Source organism: Centruroides vittatus, unplaced genomic scaffold, assembly GCF_030686945.1.
Source record: "Centruroides vittatus isolate TY-2023 unplaced genomic scaffold, ASM3068694v2 contig_377, whole genome shotgun sequence".
NCBI classification, from domain to species: Eukaryota; Metazoa; Arthropoda; class Arachnida; order Scorpiones; family Buthidae; genus Centruroides; species Centruroides vittatus.
This window is the reverse complement of record NW_027122198.1, coordinates 1,818,704-1,844,086: the sequence shown is the minus strand read 5'-3', so window position 1 is coordinate 1,844,086 and position 25,383 is coordinate 1,818,704. Positions and strand designations below refer to the sequence as shown.

Here is a 25,383-nt window from a genome sequence, read left to right as displayed (position 1 = left end):
GGCACCTGCTCACTCAACCTTGTCCATTTGCCAGTTTTGTGCCAAAAATCAAATGACTGTCCTCTCCAGACTCCATACTCACCAAACCTGGCTCTTGTTTCCAAAATTAAAATCAAGAAATGCCATTTTGACACAACTGATAACATTAAAACAAATTTGTCACAAGCATTGAAGGACAGTCCAAAACAAGCTTACCAGGGCTGCTTTGCAAAGTGGAAACACTGCTGGGATAAGTGTGTAAATAGGGGAGGGGAGTACTTTGAAGAAAACAAGGACCAATAATCTGTAACTTGAAGAATAATAATTAAAAAAGTAAAGTTCAGTTACTTTTTGAACAGACCTCATATAATGATAAAAATTAAATTAGTCAATCTAACCTTATTTCTTCTGTTTGAGATGCATATTGTTGAAGATAAGCATCATTGTCCTGTACTGATAATTTCTTTTCCTATTAAAAATAAATAATTTCATATATTTTAAAAAATTAAAAAAAACAAATGTTTTTATTGGTCATGTTTTTCAAGATTGCAGGTGGAGAATGGAGAAGTGGTACCATCCTCACCATAAACATCTCTACAATGCATTTACACATACACATCATAGTTAAATTCAGCATTTTGTTACATTTATTAAATAAGGAAAATGGTAGGGGTGAGACCACTCCATAAAACACCATCAAAAAGCATTTTCATTAGATTTAGGCATGTCCTAAGAGTGTCAGCCTTCTGTCTTAATTAGAACTGAATAAAATTTTAAAACTTCATACAAAGTAAGTTAAATAAAAGCAATCAAAATAAGAGTTTAAATATAAAAATATCAGAATATAATGAAATTTTATATTGTAAAAAAAAAAAAATTATATATTGATAAAAGAAGATACATGATTTAATTCCAGAAATAAAACATTGTGTTTGTTAATGATAATTTATCATTTTTATATTTTTTAAAGTCAATAAAATTTATAACACATTTTAAAATAATTTTTAATATCCTCATTTCACTATATACAATAGGTTATAAATAAAGTGAACTAGACCCATAACTTAAACATGAATGAAGGTAGGAGATTAGACTAATTATGGCTAAACAAGATGCAACTAAATTATGCATGAGTTTGAGAAAAGTTGATGAGTGTACCTGTTTAAAATCCACTTTAGAATTGGGTGTGACAGTTTGTTCTCTCTTCACACCCTCTTGCAAATGTAACAAAGTTTTAATACTCTGACCTCAACACACAACCCTACCCCTCTCTAATTACAAACAAAGCTGCTGTCAATCTGTGAAACTTGAAATAATTTACAAGGAAGTGACTTATGATATTTAAAATAAAAATAATCTTCAAAAAGCAAACACCACTGAGACTGAGAAGTTTGTCCACTATTCAAAGATACATGTTGGCAGCTATACTGTATCTTAACCTGGTCATCATATACAGGTATACTTCAAGTTACGTCATTCTCGATTATACATCCTTTGTCAAAAAAGTATATGGAAAAATAAAAATCAAGTTTAAGTCATTTTAGTCGACTTTACATCTGTCCGGCACAAATATTGAAGTTGTAATATCACTAGAAAAGCGTTAAAAGCACATAAAATCATATTAAAATATGTACATTTACAGTAAATGTTAATATAATCATCATAAATCCTAGAGAATGAAACATGAAAACATCTGTGTTTCTGTGTTATCGTCTTATTTAGTGGTCTTTAAGTGCTCATTATTGGCATTTTCCACCGTACTACACAAGTAATTTTAACTTACGTCGCCTCTCCTGGAACCAATTACCGACATAAGGCGAGGTATACCTAGTGAATAATACAATGGAATACAAAAATATCAAATTTTCATTAAAAATTTGAATATACCAAAAAGTATATGTAGCATACATAATTAAAATATATATACAATGTATTACTTATTTTTTCAGCTGCAAAAATCTCATTTTGAATGAAACTCATTCAAATGTTGAGTTACAAAAGAAATTTGCTATCCACTTCAAGGCACGGGAAATATATTCGAAATTGTTACATTTATAATGACATTTATGATCTAAGCCACTAATAAAAATTGATACAAAGATTTGTCTGCTTTGCGGTTATCACGTAAGTAGTAGTCAAATGAGTAGCACTAATCACAAAATTCTCATAGGATAACATGTATGAGTAGCACTAATCACAAAAAATTCCCGTAGGATAACATGTATGACACATTCTAATCACAAATTTGTCGAATAAATAATTTTTGCTAACCTAAATAATTTTTAGATCTATATAATCACAAATTTTTAACTAAATAATTTTTAGATCGATATGTCCAACTCTAATCATAAAATTCTCATAAGATAACATGTATGTCCCACTCTAATCACAAATTATTAAGTAAATTTTATGATTAGAGTTGGACATATCGATCTAAAAATTATTTAGTTAAAAATTTGTGATTAGAGTGGGACATACATGTTATCTTATGAGAATTTTATGATTAGAGTTGGACATATCGATCTAAAAATTATTTAGTTAAAAATTTGTGATTAGAGTGGGACATACATGTTATCTTATGAGAATTTTATGATTAGAGTTGGACATATCGATCTAAAAATTATTTAGTTAAAAATTTGTGATTAGAGTGGGACATACATGTTATCTTATGAGAATTTTATGATTAGAGTTGGACATATCGATCTAAAAATTATTTAGTTAAAAATTTGTGATTAGAGTGGGACATACATGTTATCTTATGAGAATTTTATGATTAGAGTTGGACATATCGATCTAAAAATTATTTAGTTAAAAATTTGTGATTAGAGTGGGACATACATGTTATCTTATGAGAATTTTATGATTAGAGTTGGACATATCGATCTAAAAATTATTTAGTTAAAAATTTGTGATTAGAGTGGGACATACATGTTATCTTATGAGAATTTTATGATTAGAGTTGGACATATCGATCTAAAAATTATTTAGTTAAAAATTTGTGATTAGAGTGGGACATACATGTTATCTTATGAGAATTTTATGATTAGAGTTGGACATATCGATCTAAAAATTATTTAGTTAAAAATTTGTGATTAGAGTGGGACATACATGTTATCTTATGAGAATTTTATGATTAGAGTTGGACATATCGATCTAAAAATTATTTAGTTAAAAATTTGTGATTAGAGTGGGACATACATGTTATCTTATGAGAATTTTATGATTAGAGTTGGACATATCGATCTAAAAATTATTTAGTTAAAAATTTGTGATTAGAGTGGGACATACATGTTATCTTATGAGAATTTTATGATTAGAGTTGGACATATCGATCTAAAAATTATTTAGTTAAAAATTTGTGATTAGAGTGGGACATACATGTTATCTTATGAGAATTTTATGATTAGAGTTGGACATATCGATCTAAAAATTATTTAGTTAAAAATTTGTGATTAGAGTGGGACATACATGTTATCTTATGAGAATTTTATGATTAGAGTTGGACATATCGATCTAAAAATTATTTAGTTAAAAATTTGTGATTAGAGTGGGACATACATGTTATCCTATGAGAATTTTGTGATTAGTGCTACTCATTTGACTACTACTCACATAGGAATAACTCTTCTAGCATTTTTGCTTTTTTCAGTAACCAATTTATTAAAAATTACACTTTTGCCAGCCACCACAAAGCTGTTAAAACAATTAAAACAACAGTGTTCATTTGGAGAAAGTTCAAAAGGTTGTGTTACAAAAGTGATTTGCCAACCACTTTAAAGTGTAGGAAGATATCCATTTTTCTCACATTTACAATGTTGTTTAAGATCTCAAGTTTCTTTTTCGTTACTACTATACTACAGTTCTTGTCAAATAAATGAATAACTTCAGTAAAGTTTATAGTTTTTTGGTATCATAAGCTTAATTCCAACAATAAAACAGAAGTTTAATGACATTAATATGTGTAACGATAAATGGTGATTGATAGGGTTACCAAATAACCAGATGTGAAAGGAGGACAATTCCTGTAGGAAAAAGTCAAAAAGTAGGACACATGGAAGGACAAAAATTTTTGTAAAAAAAAAGTAATTTTTATGGAACCTTTACAAATACAAATGCCAATGAAATAGACACTTAATTGTTTGTTTTAATTAAGGTTGCTGCGCAAAATCATATTTTTCTGATGTGTTGACTCTGTTTAGCAGTTGTTTGTTTCTTAAGATTTCATCCTAAAATTCTAAACAATTACGATTGTTAAAGTTGAATTTCACCATAACCAGACTTTTTACTGTTTCAATTGCCATTCTGTTTCATTCATCTGTCCACTGAGATTCCACCAGACTAAATACTCTTTCAGTGGTGGCATTGTGTCCGGGAATTGAAAACATATATTGGTAAATTTTAAGCAATTCAGAAAGTAATTCTGGATTGTCTGTTGCCTGAAAAAAATCAAGCCATTTTTCACTTACTGATTTTTCATTTAAATTAGAATTTTCTTTTAAATAATTTTTCAAAGAACTATACTGATTTACACACTTTGATTCGTCAACTGCAATATTCCTTTCATTTGAAATATATATTCAATACTTTCCATAACATTCTCCCAGACAGGGATTTTTGTAAGTGACATCCAATTGAAAACTTTGAATGGCAAAAATTGAACAGTCCAATGATTTAAGTATAGTCCAGTCCAGTCTGATACATAATCAAGCAATTTCTTTTTATATTTTGGCATTTGTTTTCCAATTCTGCATTTTTCTTTGGAATTTTATTCACTGTCAATAGGAGAAAATTTGTTTCTAACCAAACTTTTAAAATATCAGAAACTTCTTCCAAAATAGACATTGTTTCTATAACATAATTAGATTCTTTTTCCATTTTTAAAAAACTTTGGTGAAAACTGTAGGCTAATGAATGTACAAACATTAGATATGCTTCATTTAATGAGTTTTCAAAGAATGATTTAAGCACAACTGGAGGCTTCTCAATAGTTAAGAAATAACTTTTTAGTGGCTCATACAATACTCGTGCGATTACTGGATATAAGGATAACCAATGGGTCTTGGAATGATTAAGAATTTGCTTATATTGAACTTCGACAAAAGAACAAAATTCTTTTAACTTTTCAACCCGGACAGTATAAATAGAAAAGTGTTTAAAAATCTTTACAAAAATGCTCTCAATGTCAATGGGTAAAGAATCCACAGCATGTTGAATACAATTATTTAAAATATACACTGTACTGGTACATCTGCTACCTTCTAAATGCTTAATGTCTTGTCTTAGCAATGCAAACATGTTATTTTTTCTGACATGTCCACATGACCCAAAATTTGGGTTGCAGTCGTCTCCCCCAAAAGCAACACATTTTTGCGACAATTAATTTTTCTGTGTTTTTGTTACCAAGTCCTTAATGGTAGCTGCTTTTTCGTTTGAGACTGATGTCATCTAGACAAGTTTATGTTCAATTCCAATAGTTTTGTGATTAAAATAATGAATTATAACTGGAAATATCTTTGCATCTTTGTGATTGCTACCATCAGTTGCAATTCCTATGAATGGAATATTTTCTAACTCTTCTAATGTCTTTTCTAATGAATAGGGTGCCAAAACACCTTTGATTAAAGCTTCTGTCTTGGTTCCAGCAGAAGAAATTCGGGTTGCTACCATCAAGTCATTGAAAATTTTGGAGTTCAATTTATTTGTGCAATCTACAGACTTAAAGCTGAAATGATGTATGGCTGTGTGGTAAGCTAATGTTAATTCAGTAGCAGCTACCCTCTCCTCTAATTTGGAATTGTGTGGTGCAATAAATTTCTCAATCCGAACATTACTTCCAGTTGATGTAATATTTTTCTTATGATGATCTGTTTCTAAATGTTGCTCTAACGATGTCTTCCCTTTATAAGCAATATTCAGAGTTAGGTTACAAATTGGACAAAATGCTTCATCATCCTCGTTAGTAGCTTTAAACATTTTAATGCTTTTTTGAAATTTTTCATTAAATTTACATTTTCACTTGCTACTCATTCTGATTCTAAGATAATAAATACTTTGAATTAAAGTTTTAACGAGTGATGGGAATAAAAAAATTAAATTTCAGCTTACTTCTGCACTTCACTTGCAGCTGAACACATCATTTCACAGTGGAATCTGAGAAGGCCACTGAGCCGTACCTCTTGAGGAGATAGTCGGTTAAGTCGGTCACTGATTACATCCACGAGTAGTGTCGTCGTTGTGCTGGAGGAATAATACTGGACAGCTAAGGAGTCCAACGGTCATTGTCACGAGTTCATTTTACAGAAATATATACAAGGGTTACAGTTACACTGACCGTTCAGAGCATGCAGTGAGGTGAAAGTCTGAACAGAAGTATGTCAAACCGCCACAAATCAAATAAAAAACCAATAACTAACATGGTAATGAACATTTTACATTAAGTATTCAAATTTTAACTATTAAGTTAAATTTTAATTCTGTCATTTATGAAGTTATACAAAAGTATAGTAATGACACATGGATCACCTCCAAAAGTAGGACATTTCCTGTCTTTGTTTAAAAAAGGAAGGACTGAGGACTGAAGGTCAAATTGTAGGACATGTCCTCCCAAAGTAGGACGTTTGGTAACCCTAGTGATTGACAACTTAACCAGATTAAACTTGTCTAACAGATAAAGAGTATTGGTTCAACTTAAGCAAGAAACGAGAAAATTCACATCCAGGCGTTAAGTGTTAACGAATATCGCTATAATCACTAGCGCTTTCGACGATACTATTTTCGTCTTCCTCGGGTGGATAAAAACGGATAAAATCCTCTTTCGAATCAAAAAATTTTCGAAATGCAAAAACCGCTTTAGAACTTTGGAACACACTCACCGATGGAACAGAGCGAGAAGAAATTTAAATGTGCGCACGTGGTGACGTAGCGCATGTGCTATAAATTACTGAAATGTGGAGCTAGAGGTGTTGTTTTAATGTTATATAAGTTAACCCACATAACAGGCAAATCAAGCGTGGGCGTGTTGCACGGATTTAGTGCAGCGGTAAGAAAGGCCTCCCAAATAAACACGACGCTCCTGTTATTACAATGCCTGAGCATCATCACCTGGTCCCATAGCGGGGTGTATGGGTGCTGTAACACCATTCTTGCTAGTTTGGTGTCTGCTTTGCCTGCCCTGATGGAAAGTTGGTGTTCGGAAATACGACAGGCCAACATTCTGGTTGTCGCGCCAACGTAGTGGGTGCTACCTCACGTACTAGAGAGGTCTGGAGTTTACTCCATCCCATTGGAAAATACTGCTTCCGGTATTCACACCCACTACATTGGCGCAACAACCAGAATGTTGGCCTGTCGTATTTCCGAATACCAATTTTCCATCAGGGCAGGCAAAGCAGACACCGAACTAGCAAGAATGGTGTTACAGCATCCATACACCCCGCTATGGGACCAGGTGATGATGCTCAGGCATTGTAATAACAGGAGCGTCGTGTTTATTTGGGAGGCCTTTCTTACCGCTGCACTAAATCCGTGCAACACGCCCACGCTTGATTTGCCTGTTATGTGGGTTAACTTATATAACATTAAAACAACACCTCTAGCTCCAATTTCAGTAATTTATAGCACATGCGCTAGGTCACCACGCGCGCACATTTAAATTTCTTCTCGCTCTGTTCCATCGGTGAGTGTGTTCCAAAGTTCTAAAGCGGTTTTTGCATTTCGAAAATTTTTTGATTCGAAAGAGGATTTTATCCGTTTTTATCCACCTGAGGAAGACGAAAATAGTTTTGTCGAAAGAGCTAGTGATTATAGCGATATTCGTTAACACTTAATGCCTGGATGTGAATTTTCTCGTTTCTTGCTTATGAAAGAGATCGGCGTGCAGTCCACCATCGTTACAATTGGTTCAACTTCTTATAACCCATCCTCCTTCCTTATTCCTACTTTAAGCCTGTCTTTATTTGATGTCTACAATCAAAATTAGTCGTCTGAAAGAGTATTTAAACCAATTCTTTGTTTTCATCTTAAAATATTTCATACATAATTGATTCTTTCAGAATATTGAAGGCAGGACATTGTGTTTTTGTAAGATTTGGTTATGGACGACAAAATCTGTTATTTAGAGTGTCCACTATTTAAAGATAAATATTATAGATGTCCTATTTGAAGGGTCTGGAAATATAAAAATATCCATTAAGTATAGGTCTATACTATTTGGGAGTGTCCATTAATGAAGGTTTTACTGCATTTTATTGTTAATCTTCTGATATGCTTATTTTTTCTCTTTATATCAATTTTCAAAAAATAAACATAAGAAACCTGAGATGGAAAAAATTACATAAATGAAAGATAAAATTGTAATTTCCAATATGGAATGACCATAATTTCACATTACTACAATAAAAAAAAGTCTAGCCATAAGTGCATCACATTGTATCAGCAATGCATGCACTGCTAGAACAGTGAGCAGCAATAAGTAATGTTAGCTTAGAGCCCTAAAACTTGCCCCTGTTGATCATTTTTCTCACCAGACACACTGCAGAACAAAACAGTCCATTTCAAACTGCTTTTATAACAGGTACAACTGACCTTCACTGCATGTGCTTGACTTCCGCTTGTGCTTATTGATTAGAATCAGGGGTACTGAACAAAACAGTACCTGTTATAGAAAATCACATGTAATTAAATTAATTCCTTTTTCATACCTACAGCATGTTTGTTTTGTTATCTGTTTACCTTACAAGAACCTCTCCTTGTAAGGTATTGCTGAGCATGTAAGCCAGACATTTGGGCTACGTGCTCAGCAAGTTTTGTTCAAATCAGAAACCCAAATGTCTGGCCATTTTCTTTTGTTAGTGGGCCAACAGAAACACTATCATATTTCACAATACTAACCATTGTCATATATTATAATGGCCAACTGCAATGGATGCACACATGTATACAGCTGGATTGGTTATCAGCTTTTTATCAGTAGCTATTTCAGCCATTTACTGTACTGTACATGTGTGGTCAGTTTGACAATAAAGAGCTGTAAATATGCATACTGATGACAATTTCACTGTTTGTATGCTTGCCTTCCCGACCTATATGTTTATGTTTACTTTATTCAACAACAATATGAATTATCAAAAATTACCATAGAGTAAATATCAATATTTTCATGTTCTGATAGCACCATTTTTGACCCTATATACCACTGGACTTTGGAGACAAACCCCCATTGTACCCCATAACTCAGCAGTTTCCAAAGTGTATGCTGCAGTGCCATAGGGAGCCATGGCTTCCTCACAAAGGCACCACAAAATATTATATTATAAAATTTTTATAATTTTACTTCCACTTTCAATTCAATGTGATAAGATGCGACATCTAGCAGACCTGGTGCAAATCATTAACTCTAATAAAGGTGGCACATAGAATTGCAAAATGTAAAAAGCCTCATACCATCACAGAAAAACTCATTCTACCAACTGCTTTAGATATGGCAAAAATTATGATTGGTGAGTCTGCGGGAAAGCAGCTATCAAAAGTGCCTTTGTCCAATAACACCATCAGTCACAGAATACAGCACGTAGTAAAGGATTTCCAATGTTCAGTTAATTTAAAAAATAAAAGGAAGGAATTTGGGTTGCTGATGGATGAAGACACAGATAATAATAAAGATGCTTACTTGATTTGCAATGTACAGTTTATAGATAATAATAAGATTGTAAAAGACTCTTTTGCAAAAGTATCACTGATAGTGCTAAGGCTCATGACATGTTTGCAATCCTTGATATTTTTATATCCAAAAATAATTTGGAGTGGACCAAATGCATTGGTATCTGTACTGATGGTGCTCATTCTATGTTCAGGTGTTATGGAGAATTGCAAGCACCTTTTCAAAGCAAAGACACCAATGTACTGTGGACCCATTGCACTATTCACTGGGAAGCACTCGCATCAAAATATCTAACTCCTACATTGAACAAGGTCACAGAATATGTAGTAAATACAGTAAACTTTATAAAAACTTGGCCTTTGAAGGGAAGACTTTTCAAAAAACTACGTGAAAATATGGGATCCGAGCACATGTCATTTTTGTACCACAGCACTTCACAATGGCTCTCTTGTGGTAATGTTTTGTCTTATACATTTGAACTACATCAGGAAATTTATATTTTTCTTAAAGAGGAAGACCACAAGTATGCCAAAAATTTTGGGAATAAAAATTTTTTTGGTAAAATAGCATATTTATGTCATATTATTGAAAAGCTGAATGCTCTGAATCTCTCCTTGCAGGGAAGCAACATGCACCTTTTAAAGTCGATTGAGAAAATTTTAGCTTTCATAAAAAAATTAAAACTATGGAAAAGAAAAATAAATGAAGACAAATGAAAAGAGTGTATCGCATTGTTGCAACAGTTTTTGACCTCCATTGGAGTTGATTTTTCTTGAGGTATTAAATCAATTTTTGAAAACCTTTTATCACAGCTTATCACCTGGTATGAGAAGTATTTTCAAAATGATAATATTGATAAATTTGCGTGGATTCAAGATCCATTTAATGCTGGTGATCCATTTAAAGTTTTCTACACAACTGTCATTCAATGTATGTAAACATATAATAACCAGACAAATATCTCTGAAAGTGATCAAAAATGTTTGTTTTTTTCAGTAAATGTAGCTGCTGGAACCAGTACAGAAAGTGACTGAGTATTTATAGTATTTTCCAGCTTCTGAGGAAAATCTGCATGAAAGAAGGTTGTTTGCAACATATTGAAATTTCAAAAATATGAGGAGATAAAAGGATAAATGAAAATGTTGGATTAAGAATATATCAACCTTGAGTCTCAATAATGACCAAGAGAGAGCATAAGATACAACGTTTGTATAGAGGTGTGATTTATGGTAAGGAGTAGAGTGAAAACAAAGAAGAGACTTTCTAGATTTGTGAAGCTATATAAAAATGGAGATTGAATAACTGGACTATAATCAAGGTATTTATGTGATTTAATGGTTTTTACATTGAGGTTTTTAAAACTGGATTGAAATGTCCTCAAAGTTCTAGTTCAAATTTGAGAGTTTTGCTATTTTAAATTGGTGACATGATTAGTAATGAAAGTTACACATTCAATAAATAAAACAATTATGATGGTATTTCGGTACAGATGAACATTCAGTGTATTTCTACGTAAATTCCAGCCAAAGAGGAGACAAAGATATACTGGAAAATAAAGCATAGACATCTCAAAACCCAATGTTATTAGAGTCAAAAGATTGCTGTAATATATCAAACTATTTTTCTGCTACATATACTACATATACCATACACTTATGTATATATACACCATGCTGGGGTAAAGCGATAGCCAGTTGAGTGCCATGATGGGTGATTAAGGCTGTGGGCATAAGTGTCATCCCCGGCGACTGTTTATCACAGCTTATCACCTGGTATGAGCTTATCCTTATGCATGGATTCAAGCATGCATAAGGATAAGCTAATAACTTATTAGCTTATCCTAATAAGTTAATTAGGATAATATAATCAATATAATCATCCATGGCCAATGAATAACCGTGGATGATTATATTGAAAATTAAATATATCTGGAAGCAAGAAATTGCTCAGTGCCCAGGTAGTATAACTGGCAATGCATCCACACAGTAAGTAAGAGCTACAAGTTCAAGTCTAGCTCCAGGTCAATTCTTTTCTTCCAGAATATTCTAAACTAGTTTAATGCGTTCTGCAACCTCCAAAATCAAATTCGTAATGCTGCGTAAATATAGCCTATATATTAAAATTACCACAGAATTACGTAGAAATTTTCACAAATAGAAAACATTTATTAAAGTTTGTTGAAAACTGCTTACAAAAACTACCTTTGAATCGAGTCGAAAATTTAAAGAAAAAGTCAACTTAGATTGTGCTTCTAACTCGGAAGGTAACTTTTGCTTTTTAAATAAAACATAATACAAAATATTGTAAATTTCTATAAGACGGTCGATACTCCGACCACTCAATCCGATTATTATTTTAAGTAATGCTGCATCAGTGTGTAGTCGGAACGAAGCTGCTCGCACCTTTATTTTCTAGATTATGAGGAGAGAAAAAAACACAGAACCATTTGTTCTCAACAATATATTTGATTTCTATTGGATCATTTAAAGGTACAAATATAAGGTCAAAATAAGCCATTAATTAATCGCTATGCCAACGTCTCACAAAATTCTGTCTTTCACTACGGGCCTCGGACTTACAGTTTGACTCGTAGCAATATTTATTGTAACTCTTTAAAAATACTGAGTCAGTTATTTTTTTCACTCGACTCAATGTAACATAGGTAAAACCGATAGCTGTCTTTTTTTCCCTATATCTATTTTGACTTTCGGAAGAGTTAATCCCTGTGATTTATGTATAGTCATCGAGTATGCTAAGGTAAGAGGAAACTGTCTACAAGATCGCAATATACTGCCATCGTTCGAAGAGCGTATTATGGTGATTATTGAAAACAGAATACCATAGATGAAAGGTCCCCGATAGCTATCGAATTCCACTAAAATAAACAGAGATAGAGCTGAAGGGCGAGCATTAGGAGCATATATAATGTAGCGTATAGTTCCTAGTGAACCATTGACGAGACTTCCTTGCACCCATAAGTTGACTCTCAGCATGATTCTGGCATTAACTGAGAGATACAAATACTTGGAGAGACCAAGAGCTGAGTCATCTTTGGACAAAGGCGGGGCAATATTTGGAGTGTTTTCAGATGCTATATAAGCAAGACGGCATCCAGTTGACTGCAAGTAGTCTTCGTTGCTTTGTTTAACTTGCTCGTTTGTTGGATATAGCTCTATTGCCGTTTGGAACTGATCGAGTTCATCTCTGGATAATAAGCTCGATTTCTTGTCGTCAGAATGTTCAGATCTGTATCAGAGAAATCACCCGAAGCTAGATGTTGTAAGATATCTGTGGAGGAACAATCTGCGCTATTTTGTCTATGAGAATTACTAAGTTCAATGAACTTCTCAAAAGAATCAAATGCGAATCTACCTTGTTGAAACATTACATTGTAAAAAACACTCGAGTAGAGAGGAGTATCTTTAACAGAAAGAAGCTGACGAAAATCACCAAATAAATAGACAAAGAATCTACCAAATGGCTCATCTTTCTCGGGATTTATCTCCCTCAATCTTCTCTCGATCATGTAAAGCATTCTTGCACCAATCATTGACATTTCATCGATGATGATGAATTTGAGTGACTTCATCTCAATCTGGAATCTCTGTGCAGCATCTCCATTTATCGATCGAAATTTCATACTAATGATAGGAAGACGAAGGAGAGAACGGATCATAAAGCCATCAATATTGATTGCTGCTGCTCCACGTTTTAAAAAGAAGACTTGTTTAAACTTATTATTCTATAAATATTCTTTATATTTGTTGTGTATCTAGTTAGCGATAACATTTACCTTTCAAAATTACCGTTTTAATGCTCGTCATATTTTCCGACCACTAGATGACGCTTCTACACGCATGTGCGGGAAGCGACTAACACTTGACTTCATGCATTCTTTGTCAACATTATAACTCTATAATGAGTTGTCCGATCTTGATGAAATTTTCTACGACGACTCACATTCACTCAAGGACGAACTGATTAAAATTTCAACTCTCAAAAATGATCCATACTGAAGAAAAACCCCCTATCTCCAGTTCTACAAAAACGGATCATTTTTGAGAGTTGAAATTTTAATCAGTTCATCCTTGAGTGATGATGAGTCGTCCTAGAAAATTTCATTAAGATCGGACAACTCATTCCAGAGTTATTTTGTTGACAAGGAATGCACGAAGTCAAGTATTAGTCGTCACTACGTTCCGACAATTATTTAATAAATATTCATTTATTATAATTATTAAATTTGTAAGAGATGGTGCCTAGCACCTGTCTCTAATACCAAATTACTTAAAATTTAATTATTAATAGTAGCAGAAAAATAGCCTGATATATTACAGCAATAATTTGGATCTAAAGCTGTTTCTCTAAATTAATTCATTTGTCCTCATTACTGAACATTTGGTAAGTCTGAAATAATAACAGTTGACTTGTAGATTAAAAAGTGTATTAAACAATATCAGAACAAAAACTTAACCCTGTATATAGTTGTATTATTTAATCTAAAAGCATTACTTTTTACTGCATTTAAATAAATATTAGCTTAAACACTTGATAACTAATTACCATAAAAGTATTTAGAACAGTCAATAAATATTTTTCATAGAGAATTTCTAAATTTATTACCTTCATTTTTTATAAAATCATTTTATGTATAGAAAAAGTCAAAAGACGTTTCAAGTACATTTTTAAACAAAATAAATCGAATGAAATTTTTAAATTTTTATCATTTTAGTATATTTATACTAAAACATCAAATTTTATAAAATTTATTGAGTTAAGAAAACTATATCTATTTTATTTTAATTTTTATTGCTGAATTTTTATTGAGAATTACATACAGTATACAAATAAGAGTATACTGTTACATGAGGCAGCTTGTTTGAGCTTATGAGAGCACTGCACTGCTGTCTCAATGTAAATTAAATGTAAATGTATTGATACATATGTGAGACTCTGCAACTAGTCCAAATTCCTCACAAAAACTTGTTTCAAAAAATGTTTTCTATATAAAGAAAATAATACCAAAAAAATAAAAAAAAAGGGAGTCAAATAAAAAATTTGACAACAAGTGGTAAAGTTTTATTTTAAACAGCTCGTCATAGGAGAGCATCAACACACAAAACTATTAATATTAATTTTAAAACCAGCAAGTTTTAATTCAACTTTAACAAGTGTTTTTAATCTAATAATAAATCTGTTTCAGGTCTATAAAGCTTAACATTCTAATTCTGGAATGTACATGTGATTGTTACAATAACTAATATTCAGAAATGCACTTAAAATTCAAAAGTTGTTCTACATTTTCTCATTTAGAGTTATGTGATAAATAATTACATAAATAAATAAAAACCTAACAAATGCTAAGGCTTGAAGTGTACAACCACTTACCAGCAAGATATTGTTTGTATATTTAGTTTGTTGATTATCCGATGGATCTAAGTCCACGGATGTAATAAGGATGTATGTTAAGGACTCAAGTAATGACCAATTACACGTGCACGAATTTGGCGAAACAACAGTAATTTATTCTAACAGTACAATAACCGCGAGATGCTTCCTAACCCTCAAGTTTACACGATACACGACTTAAAACTAACGAAATTTACAATACTCTATATACATATATACATACACATTTTCCTTCTATACAATAATTGCATATATTAGCCTTCGACGAATCACGGTATTATGTTAAGTAAATGCAACACGATCTCGAGTTCCAAGCGTTCCTTTTCTTTACGTTAATTCACAAAACTAATAGTTCTTTCCGATACCTGAACGTAATTTACGTCACCAGAAGTACGTCCCTCGTTGATACTTCTCAATTACACTACGATGGAAACGGATTGTGCTTCCCGACTGAAAGTGGTCGCCCTTTCTAGACTCCTGTTCTCCCGGTCTAACTCCGACGTCCTTGCTGACCCTTCCTCGGCAACCTTCCTCGACGAATCCAAAAGCAGCCAAAAAGTGTCCTCAATCGTGAGAGTCCCTCAATTTATATTTCCCGCTCTCCGGAAGTCCGCTTCACTTATTGTCCCACTCTGGACCAATCAGAAAGCTTCTCACGTATCCTAAGGTGACATCATAAGAAAATTCCACGCGACACGGTACAAACCAAGAAAACCCGATACATACAAAAAGGAAACCGAGAAAATAATTAATAATAATAATAATAACAATAATACATAGTTGCGTAGCACTACATATCTCCCCCCCCAAGCGACTCACTTCCCGTAGTGCAAACTACGGAAATCAATTTTGCGTTCACGTAGGTTATAAGGTTTCTTACGCACCTCAAGGTCAGTGCACTTCTGCACACCACTTGTGTCAACACCTTGCGTGTTAGTGACCACCCCACGTCTCCTCACCAACCGATCATCCAGGACTTCATCATCATCCTCCAGTACAATTCCTCTATCCTCCCTCTTTTTTTTCTTATTACAAATCGGATAGCCATAGCAAGGTTTTAGGCGATCGACATGGACAGTCTCCTGATCCTTCATATTGCAACCCTCCACACGATACGTAGTTGGGTTTATCACCTTGGTGATCCGAAAGGGTCCTTTATAATTATAAGAAAACTTATTCCCTTTAACACCTTTCTTTCTCACCCAAACCCTCTGCCCTTCCGAAAAACTTACTAATGTTCTCCCTTTGCTTCGATAATCCCTTCCTTTCTTGTTGTAATTTCGCGCATGGATACTCGCATTTTCCCGTAATGCACGGAGTTTCGTGACCAGGAATGCCCTACGCTCATCGGTAGACATATCATCAGGCAGGTATTCGATATTAGGGGTACGGGGATCAACACCATACAAGAGGAAGGCAGGTGACTCATTTATGGCAGTGTGGTGCGAATTGTTATAGGCAAAACATGCAGAAGGTATCATTTCATCCCATTCGACTCTCCCATCGTCAGAGGATTTAGTTATCATTTCGACTAACGATCTGTTCACCCGTTCGCACGTGCCATTCGCACAAGGTCGATAAGCGGTAGTAATGTTCCTCCTAATTCCTAACCACTTGCAACAGTCCGAGAATAAAGATGATAGAAAGTTGGTACCTCTATCGGAAATAATTACTTCTGGGGCACCGTACCTACAAACGATTTCATTAAATATTGTATTACTCACAGACCATGCAGTTTGGTCCTTCAAAGGGTGTGCTTCGACGAAACGAGTGAAAATATCTACTATTACAAGGATGAATCGGTTACCGCTGCTCGATGTGCGGATAGGTCCTACTATATCCACAGCAATCTTTTGGAAAGGTGCCTCAGCCGTCTCGTTTTCTTGGAAAGGAGCCTTTCCTTTGTGTACATTATGCCTCTGGCACCTTTCACACGTCTTAATGACACCTTCGACCTTCTCTCTCAAATTCCGAATATAATAGTGTTTCTCAATGTTAATTATAGTTTTTCGCACGCCCCAATGCCCCGACAGATTGTTTTCGTGAACAGCCTTAATCACTTCCCTAGCAAGATCCTCCCCTACGCATAATTGGCTAACATACTTGTCACGGGACTTCAAGAGGCTTCTTCTATACAGGCATTCGCTTATTACTACATACTGGTGCATATAGCTCCCAATATTTCTATTCCCGGGGCTTCTCAGTAAATCCCTTTTTATGGGGCCAAAAGTTTCATCGCGATCCTGTGATAAACCAATCTCGTATCTATTAGGGATTACAGCCCTTGTAGATTCAACATCGAAGTGATGAACCCCGTTAACGTTCCTCGAAAGGAAGTCCGCTACTTTATTGTCAACGCCTTTCACATGTTGGACTTCTATATGGTAGTCCATAATCTCCATTATCCAACGAGTCAGACGCTTGCTCCCATTTTGAATGTTGCTAAGGAACACAAGGGGTTTATGGTCAGAGAGTATTATCGTTTTTTGGCCTAGAATTAAAAATTTGAAGTGTCTTAAGGCTAAAACAATTGCTAGACATTCTTTCTCAATTGTGGAATAATTGATTTCTGCCCCTTGAAATCTCCTACTAAAATAGCCTATCGGAGCCAGTCCCTTTTCGTGCCGTTGTTCGAGCACCGCAGCTGCCGCGTTGTCAGATGCGTCAGTGTGCAAATAGAATGGTCTATCAAAATCCGGGTGAGCTAGAATTGGTGGGCTTGCTATTGCCTCTTTTAACTTTTCAAAACCTCTCTGACATTCTGGGCTCCATAAAAATCTCTTCCCTTTCTTGGTGAGTTCTGTTAATGGAGCAGCGATATCGGAAAACGACGGGATAAAATTCCGAAAAAATCCAACCACACCGAGAAAACTGCGGACCTCTTTTACACTACGAGGTGTTTCCACTTTCTTGATCGACTCAACATTGTTGGGATCAGGTCGCACACCCTCGCTATTAATAATATGTCCTAAATATCTCACCTCCTTTGCTAATATTTGGCATTTACTCGGATTTAATTTTAGGCCCTCATCCCTTAATGTACTAATTACTCGATCGACAAGCTCAAGATGATCCTCCAAACTTTGTGAAAATAATACAATATCATCTTGAAACACAAAGCAGCTATTTCCGACAAATTTTGCTAAGATCTTCGTCATAATGTATTGGAAAAAACCTCCCACTATTCTTCCCACCCTGAGGCATCCTACAAAGTTGGTATTTTCCCCATGGTGTGGAGAACGCAAATATGTGTCTTACCTTGGGATCTAGAGGAATCTGGAAATACCCTGCTTTTAAGTCCAATACCGAGAAATATCTGTTCCCATTAAGTTGGGATAAGATGTCGTCTATTCGAGCCATCGGGAATATTTGGGGTTCTGTTATATCATTAATTTTTCGCAGGTCCAAAGTGATACGAATCTCACCAGAGCTTTTAGGAACAACATGTATAGGAGAGTTCCACTCCGATGAGCTCTCCTCACATATACCTGCTTTTATCAGCTCACTAACTTGCTTCTTAAGGCCAGGTAAGTAACTGTACGGAATTCGGTACTGTCTAACGTTGACCGGACGTTCCGACGTCAGGCTAACAGAGTGCATATGTCTGCTAGTGCCAGATAACTCGGCAATTTCGCTAGCAATAGCGTCCGGATACTTTCTCAAAATATTTATTATTTTCCTCTTAACCGGTTCATCTAGGTGATCCAATCTCCACACCTCTCTTTCTACCTCTGCCACCCCTACCTCACTATTTATATTAATACAAAATCTCCCTTCACGACCTTGCTTATCTGCCTTAACCACTGATTCGATCCCCACCAACAGCCCAGGGTGCTGGCAAATAATGTCCATCCCGATGATCATCTCGTAACCTGCCCTTTCAGGAAACCCAACACTTGGTGTTGTCGTGCATACCTTTTTCCCATCGTGGAAACAGCACTCGATTGCTACGGCCTCATCACTGTTTATGAGTGCTCCCGACATCCCACTAATACATGAATTGTTTGGGACCACCCAATTCCTATTTTCACGCCTGATATATTCAGTCAATTCATTCTTAATTACGGTCCTTTCTGCACCTGTATCTACTAGACCAGCAATTTCACGTCCTAGGATTACACCTCTTACAATCGGTAACCCCCGGTCTGACAAGTGGATCTTTCTGGTCAGTTCTAATTTAACTAACCGGTCATTCGCCTGACCTTTCAAATGACCTCTGACTAGTTTAAACCTCTTCTCTTGTTGCATTTTCTCGAAATATGGCCTATTTCACCACACGTGTAACAACGGCGCTCTTTTCCCCACCTCTCGCGGTTATTGTTCCCCTTCATGTGCTCGAGTAAAGATGCCATGGACTCGGTCAAACTCCTTATTTGAGTCTCCAACTCCTCTACACGCTTACCCAATTGTACTTCCCTTCTCTCCAACCCCCTTTCATGCTCAACATTTGCGCATACCTCACTTATCCCACCTCGTTTGTTGCAGGCCGATTCGATTTCCTCTTCTTCTTCGGCCTTTACTATCGCCTCATCCAAGGTGTCCGGCCGCCTCTGCATCACCTGCCTCCTAATCTCCGCTAGTAGTCCTTTTATAAAGCATTCCTTAACAGCATTGTCGCGAAGCGTCGCTAAATTAGAATTGCGCGTCACCGCTCGTGAAAACAACGACTTAATCCTAATCCCGTATTCGCAAACCCTCTCCCCTCTTCTCTGGGAGATCTTTAATACCTGATCAAACGGGTCCTGTTCTTTTTCTTTACGACCAAAGCACTTTATAAGAGCCCTCCTTATTTCATCATAGCTCATGACGCCCTGGTCCCTTAAATCGAAAAATAAAGACAAGGGCTCACCTTTTAGGCGGGCTTGAACTACGGTGACCTTCACAGTCTCATCCCAGCTTGCCAACGACGCGACGTTCTCGACGGTTTGGAAAAACCTACTCACATCTAAAATATCTCCGGGCAGGTTCGAAAAACATGGGATCATGCCCATAAATCCCGTTACAATAGGCACATTGCCCAATTCCCCTGCCCCTGAAGATCCGCTGGTAATTTGTTCATCCATAGTTTACCGAAACCTTTTGGTTTTACAATAATATAATTTACAATTCCAATGGCTATAATTACAGATATAAGCGGCAGTAGGATGAGGGGTTAATACAAGATGCACGTTTGGTCGGTCCTTTTACAACAAACAACCCGATCAATATCCTGTCGCGGACGCCAATGTTGATTATCCGATGGATCTAAGTCCACGGATGTAATAAGGATGTATGTTAAGGACTCAAGTAATGACCAATTACACGTGCACGAATTTGGCGAAACAACAGTAATTTATTCTAACAGTACAATAACCGCGAGATGCTTCCTAACCCTCAAGTTTACACGATACACGACTTAAAACTAACGAAATTTACAATACTCTATATACATATATACATACACATTTTCCTTCTATACAATAATTGCATATATTAGCCTTCGACGAATCACGGTATTATGTTAAGTAAATGCAACACGATCTCGAGTTCCAAGCGTTCCTTTTCTTTACGTTAATTCACAAAACTAATAGTTCTTTCCGATACCTGAACGTAATTTACGTCACCAGAAGTACGTCCCTCGTTGATACTTCTCAATTACACTACGATGGAAACGGATTGTGCTTCCCGACTGAAAGTGGTCGCCCTTTCTAGACTCCTGTTCTCCCGGTCTAACTCCGACGTCCTTGCTGACCCTTCCTCGGCAACCTTCCTCGACGAATCCAAAAGCAGCCAAAAAGTGTCCTCAATCGTGAGAGTCCCTCAATTTATATTTCCCGCTCTCCGGAAGTCCGCTTCACTTATTGTCCCACTCTGGACCAATCAGAAAGCTTCTCACGTATCCTAAGGTGACATCATAAGAAAATTCCACGCGACACGGTACAAACCAAGAAAACCCGATACATACAAAAAGGAAACCGAGAAAATAATTAATAATAATAATAATAACAATAATACATAGTTGCGTAGCACTACAAGTTGAAGGGTTTAAGATGTAATTGTAACTCTGTTGATATTAGTTCTGCTATTTAATTTAGTTTAATTTGCTATTTGGGTATTTTTGTTTTATTTATTTGGAATAGTCTATGGCTGTCAAGACGTGTGCGAATTTGATTTGTTACCTTACTGGATTGGCTGGTATCTTCAGGGTCGAGTAATGACTGTCTTTTTGTAATTAAAATCATTTTTGTTCATCAAAAGGTGTTTGTGTAAGCATTTTTGGCACCGTCCCCAACAAAAGTTCAAAGGTCACTTTGAAACTTAACATGTCCATCTTGGGATGAAAGTTTCCTTCAATCTTTTTGCCCAAACAAAATGTTGTCACTTCTCTCCTTGACTGTTTTAACCTGTCTTTGTGAAGAAAACTATATCTATTCCCAAAGATTTGCCTAGCAACACTAGACCAGGGACCAACAAGCAGTAAAAGATGCCAGCTTAAACTTGGATTAAGAGTCAGACTACTGCAAAAGATAATGCACACTTATCTCATGTAATCGACTTATCTGTAGAAGAAGACTTTTGTCTGTAAGCCCTCCTTTATTTAAATAAAACAGTTTTAACTGTAAACGGATTCTTTGCCTCATAACTAATTCAACCTGCATATGCCATTCAGTCCTTTTATCTATCTTGAATGACAGCTCTCTTCCACAAAAAGGAAGCATTGACCATATTACTCAAGACAATATCAGGTCCACAATTAACTCTTACAGGGGTTCTTATACATAACTATTCAATTATGTCTCTGTGGAAACCATTATTAAAAAAAAAAAGCCAAAATTAAAAAGCTACTTCTGATACCATATAAGTGTTTTAAAAAATAGTGAGTTTTTAGGTACTTTGCAGAATATAGTGCTAATTTTGTCCCATCTGTAAGAGCATGCACTTATAGATGCAGAAATACAATAATTAATTAATTCAAGTTTAAGTTGGTATCTTTTACTGTTTGTTGGTCCTTGGTCTAGTGTTGCTAGACAAATCTTTGGGAATAGATATGTAAGGAACTGAGTCCGAGCTGTATTTTTATTTTCTATTTTTTGTTTTCATTATGTATACTTTAATTTTGGGGCTTATGTTTAGTTAGAGCAAAAGTTCCCCACTCACCCTCTGGAACAAACAAAAAGAATAAAAGAACCAACTCACCAAACCGACGAAGCGCCATAGGAAAAAAAAAAAAAACAAAACTAATGCGCCATTGCGCACCCTTATTCGGAAGTTCATATGGACATTCTGACTTGAGAAAAGGGGGGAGACCCCACACATATACTTAGAATCAGGAGTACTAAATGACTTAAAAATAGACATCTTAATTGTGTAAAAAGTAATTAAGTGAAAGTAATGTAAAAGTCGTTAGTCAATTGTCGAAATACGCTGACCAGTTAAAAATATAAACCACTGTTAGCATCTAAGTATGTAAATGAGGGAGTGGTTTCAGAGAACGACTGTAACGTCACCTCACGACTATAAAAAGAGCAAGTTCCGACAAGACGATCGAGGTGAGCTTCCAATTGATTGAGAGCGAGGTGTGCTACCTAGGAAGTCGAAAGCGAGGTTCGAGCAGGTGAATTCCAGATTGAAAGAAAAGGATAAGAAAGTTTTTTTGACAGAGAGAAATTGGATAGAAGATTCTTATAGTTGAGGTGACGAATAGTCATAGAGTCTAAGTTTGAATTGTACATAGTTATAAGTTGAATTTTGATTTTGTCGGAAGTCTCGGGACTAGTTTTAGATAGTAATTAATGAGTAGTAAGTTATCTTGTTTGTCGATTCGAAATAAGTGTCCTTTGTGAAATAAATTGTTTTGGAATTTATTAATTTTTACATAGTCGTATTAGTTCATATTAAAACTTAATTTTGTCTTTATTATTGGTTGACTAATTATAGTTATAATTTCCAGCGCACGCGAAAGTCCAGGCCTGGCATAACTTTTTTTTCCATGCGAACCCGTGTGAAGTACCCGTTGGGTTGACGGTCAGTAAGTAGCGATCATCTTGCAATAGTGCTTTAGTCATTTGGATTCAATTAGTACTTTACAGATATAGTTTTCTTCACAAAGACAGGTTAAAACAGTCAAGGAGAGAAGTATACAAAAGGAATAAGAAATATACAATGAATATTTCAGTACTAGGGTTTCTCATTTCCCAGTCTTTTGCTTGTCCCGGAATTCCAGGATAAAATTAATTATTTTTAAAATATACAAAATATCTTGAAATCAAATGATATAATTATTTTTCATTTTTTAAAGTAATTTAATACATTCTGCAACCTACAAAATTATATTAATAATGCTGTGTAAGATATATATTAAAAATTACCTTTGAATTAAGTAGAAATTTTCACAAATAAAAAAAATTCATTAAAGTTTGCTGGAAACTGCATACAACAACAACAACAACAACAACAACAACAACAAAATGCTTTGAATTGAGTTGAAAATCAAAAAAACAAAAAGAACTTAGATCAAACCTCTAACTTAAAACATAACTTTCGTTTTTAAAATAAAACAATACAAAATATTATTGTAAATTTTTATAATAAGATTTTAAACAGCAAAGATGGTCGATACTCCAATCACTCCATCTGGTTTTTATTTAACTAATGTAAAATCCTGCTACAAAGAATGCCCTTTCCAATTCAATTCATGTGGGTGGAATCGTCTTTAATGCATTTAAGAGAAGACAAATATTATGTGTTTTTTCACCTATAGCCTGGAAGATTTCTAGTTTGTTTTCAAGATTGTAGTACTTCTTTTGCTCTCTAGTATTCTTGATTTGTCTACCTTGGCTGCTTTAATAGAAACATCAAGCTTATGGCCCAATAATTTGGCAATTCGTTTTTCTTTAATAACCAGGTTTATGAAGAAAAACTTCATATTTGCAGACTACGTACTCGTTTGTATCCTTGCCCAATTTGTACAACCTCAATTTACACAGTTATTGAAGACACTGGAAATGGTTAAAAATTAAGACAGCATAAGCACTATTGTGAGATCTGGATTTTATCAGAGTCACTTTTTGTAATAATTCGTTTTAGGAATTTTTCCTAGTATAAACATCCTGTCGAAAAACGGCCCTGGACGAGAAACTATGCGTCCCCGGCCAGATAACTGTCAACAATCCTTTGTTCTTAAATTGAAACCTAGATCGTCTTGCAACCTTAGTTTACACTTAGCGTCCGAATTCGTCATGTATTTTGAATCCTGGGAACACCTATGACACAAATCGTCATCCGCTTACGATCACAGTGACGATTTCCCAGACAAAAACTTATAAAAGCCACTCCTTCCACCCCCTCGGGGGAGTCTCCTATCATCTGCCGGACAAAACGCCGTCGCTTGTCGTCACTGACTCGGACCTTCTCCGAACGTCTCCGCGCTCAGTCGCGACATTATAAAACTGTGCTATTTTGGATACTACTCTCCACATCCAGGATAACCAAGTACTAACTCTATAAGAACGAATAATGAGGTATGAACCGAATCTGTGAGCTCTCTCTCTCTCCCCCTATGTGACTTAGGGAAATTAGTCAGGCTTTGTATTTGTGTCCATTGTTATATCTTAATAAATCTTGTTATAATTGTTAAATGGTCTCCTCTTTGTCTCGAATATCGCTTCGCCTTATCGTCGACCCCATCTGTCTCCCCTCCTATCCACTCACATAACGCGTAACTCAGAAACGCGTAACAGCCATCCTTGACAAGTGAGTCGGAGAAACAGGAGATACGACTTCCTCTGACCTCCCCCCCGTTCTCACATATTGGTGTCATTCGAGTGGGGTTTCGACCTTTTCGGAACCCTAAAAGGCGCCAGAAATCACATATCGGTTAGACCGATCTCACACTATTATTCCAGACATTACAGGTTCTGACAAATAAAGAATTTTCAGAGTTCTGCCACAAATAAGCTATGTATTGATTATTGATCATTTGTGACATGCCATAACGAACAAAAATTTAAAAAACTAATAAGTAGGTTTAAAACAAATAAATACAAATGTATTCTGACAATTTATGAGTTAATTATATTTTCTATTTGCAAAATTTCCTCAACCTTAATGCAAAATAAGAAAAAAGTGAATTTTTGAGAAATTTGCAGGATTTCCTAAATTAAAAAAATCAATCGGAATCCCGTTTGAAAAACCCTATTCAGTTCAAAGTAGCAAAAACAAAATATATAGTTTAAAATATTATGCAAAGACTATAACTTACTAGTTTTATAAAAGTATATTTCATAAAAAATACAAAAAACTTCATAAAATTATCTTTCATTCTCTGCCCTTTAAAACATTATTATGTTATGTCTGAA

The 25,383-nt window shown here is 35.0% G+C and overlaps 1 protein-coding gene across 3 annotated transcripts in view; it reads right to left on the bottom strand.

Annotated features, from left to right (window-relative positions):
- The window catches only part of LOC136975639 (uncharacterized), a 247,966-nt gene that overhangs the window by 131,598 nt on the left and 90,985 nt on the right, over positions 1 to 25,383 (bottom strand). For all 3 annotated transcript variants that reach the window (XM_067270713.1, XM_067270715.1, XM_067270714.1), the window contains exon 10: positions 378 to 448. In XM_067270713.1, the coding sequence (XP_067126814.1) occupies positions 378 to 448 (71 nt within the window). The remainder of the gene's footprint in view (positions 1 to 377; positions 449 to 25,383) is intronic.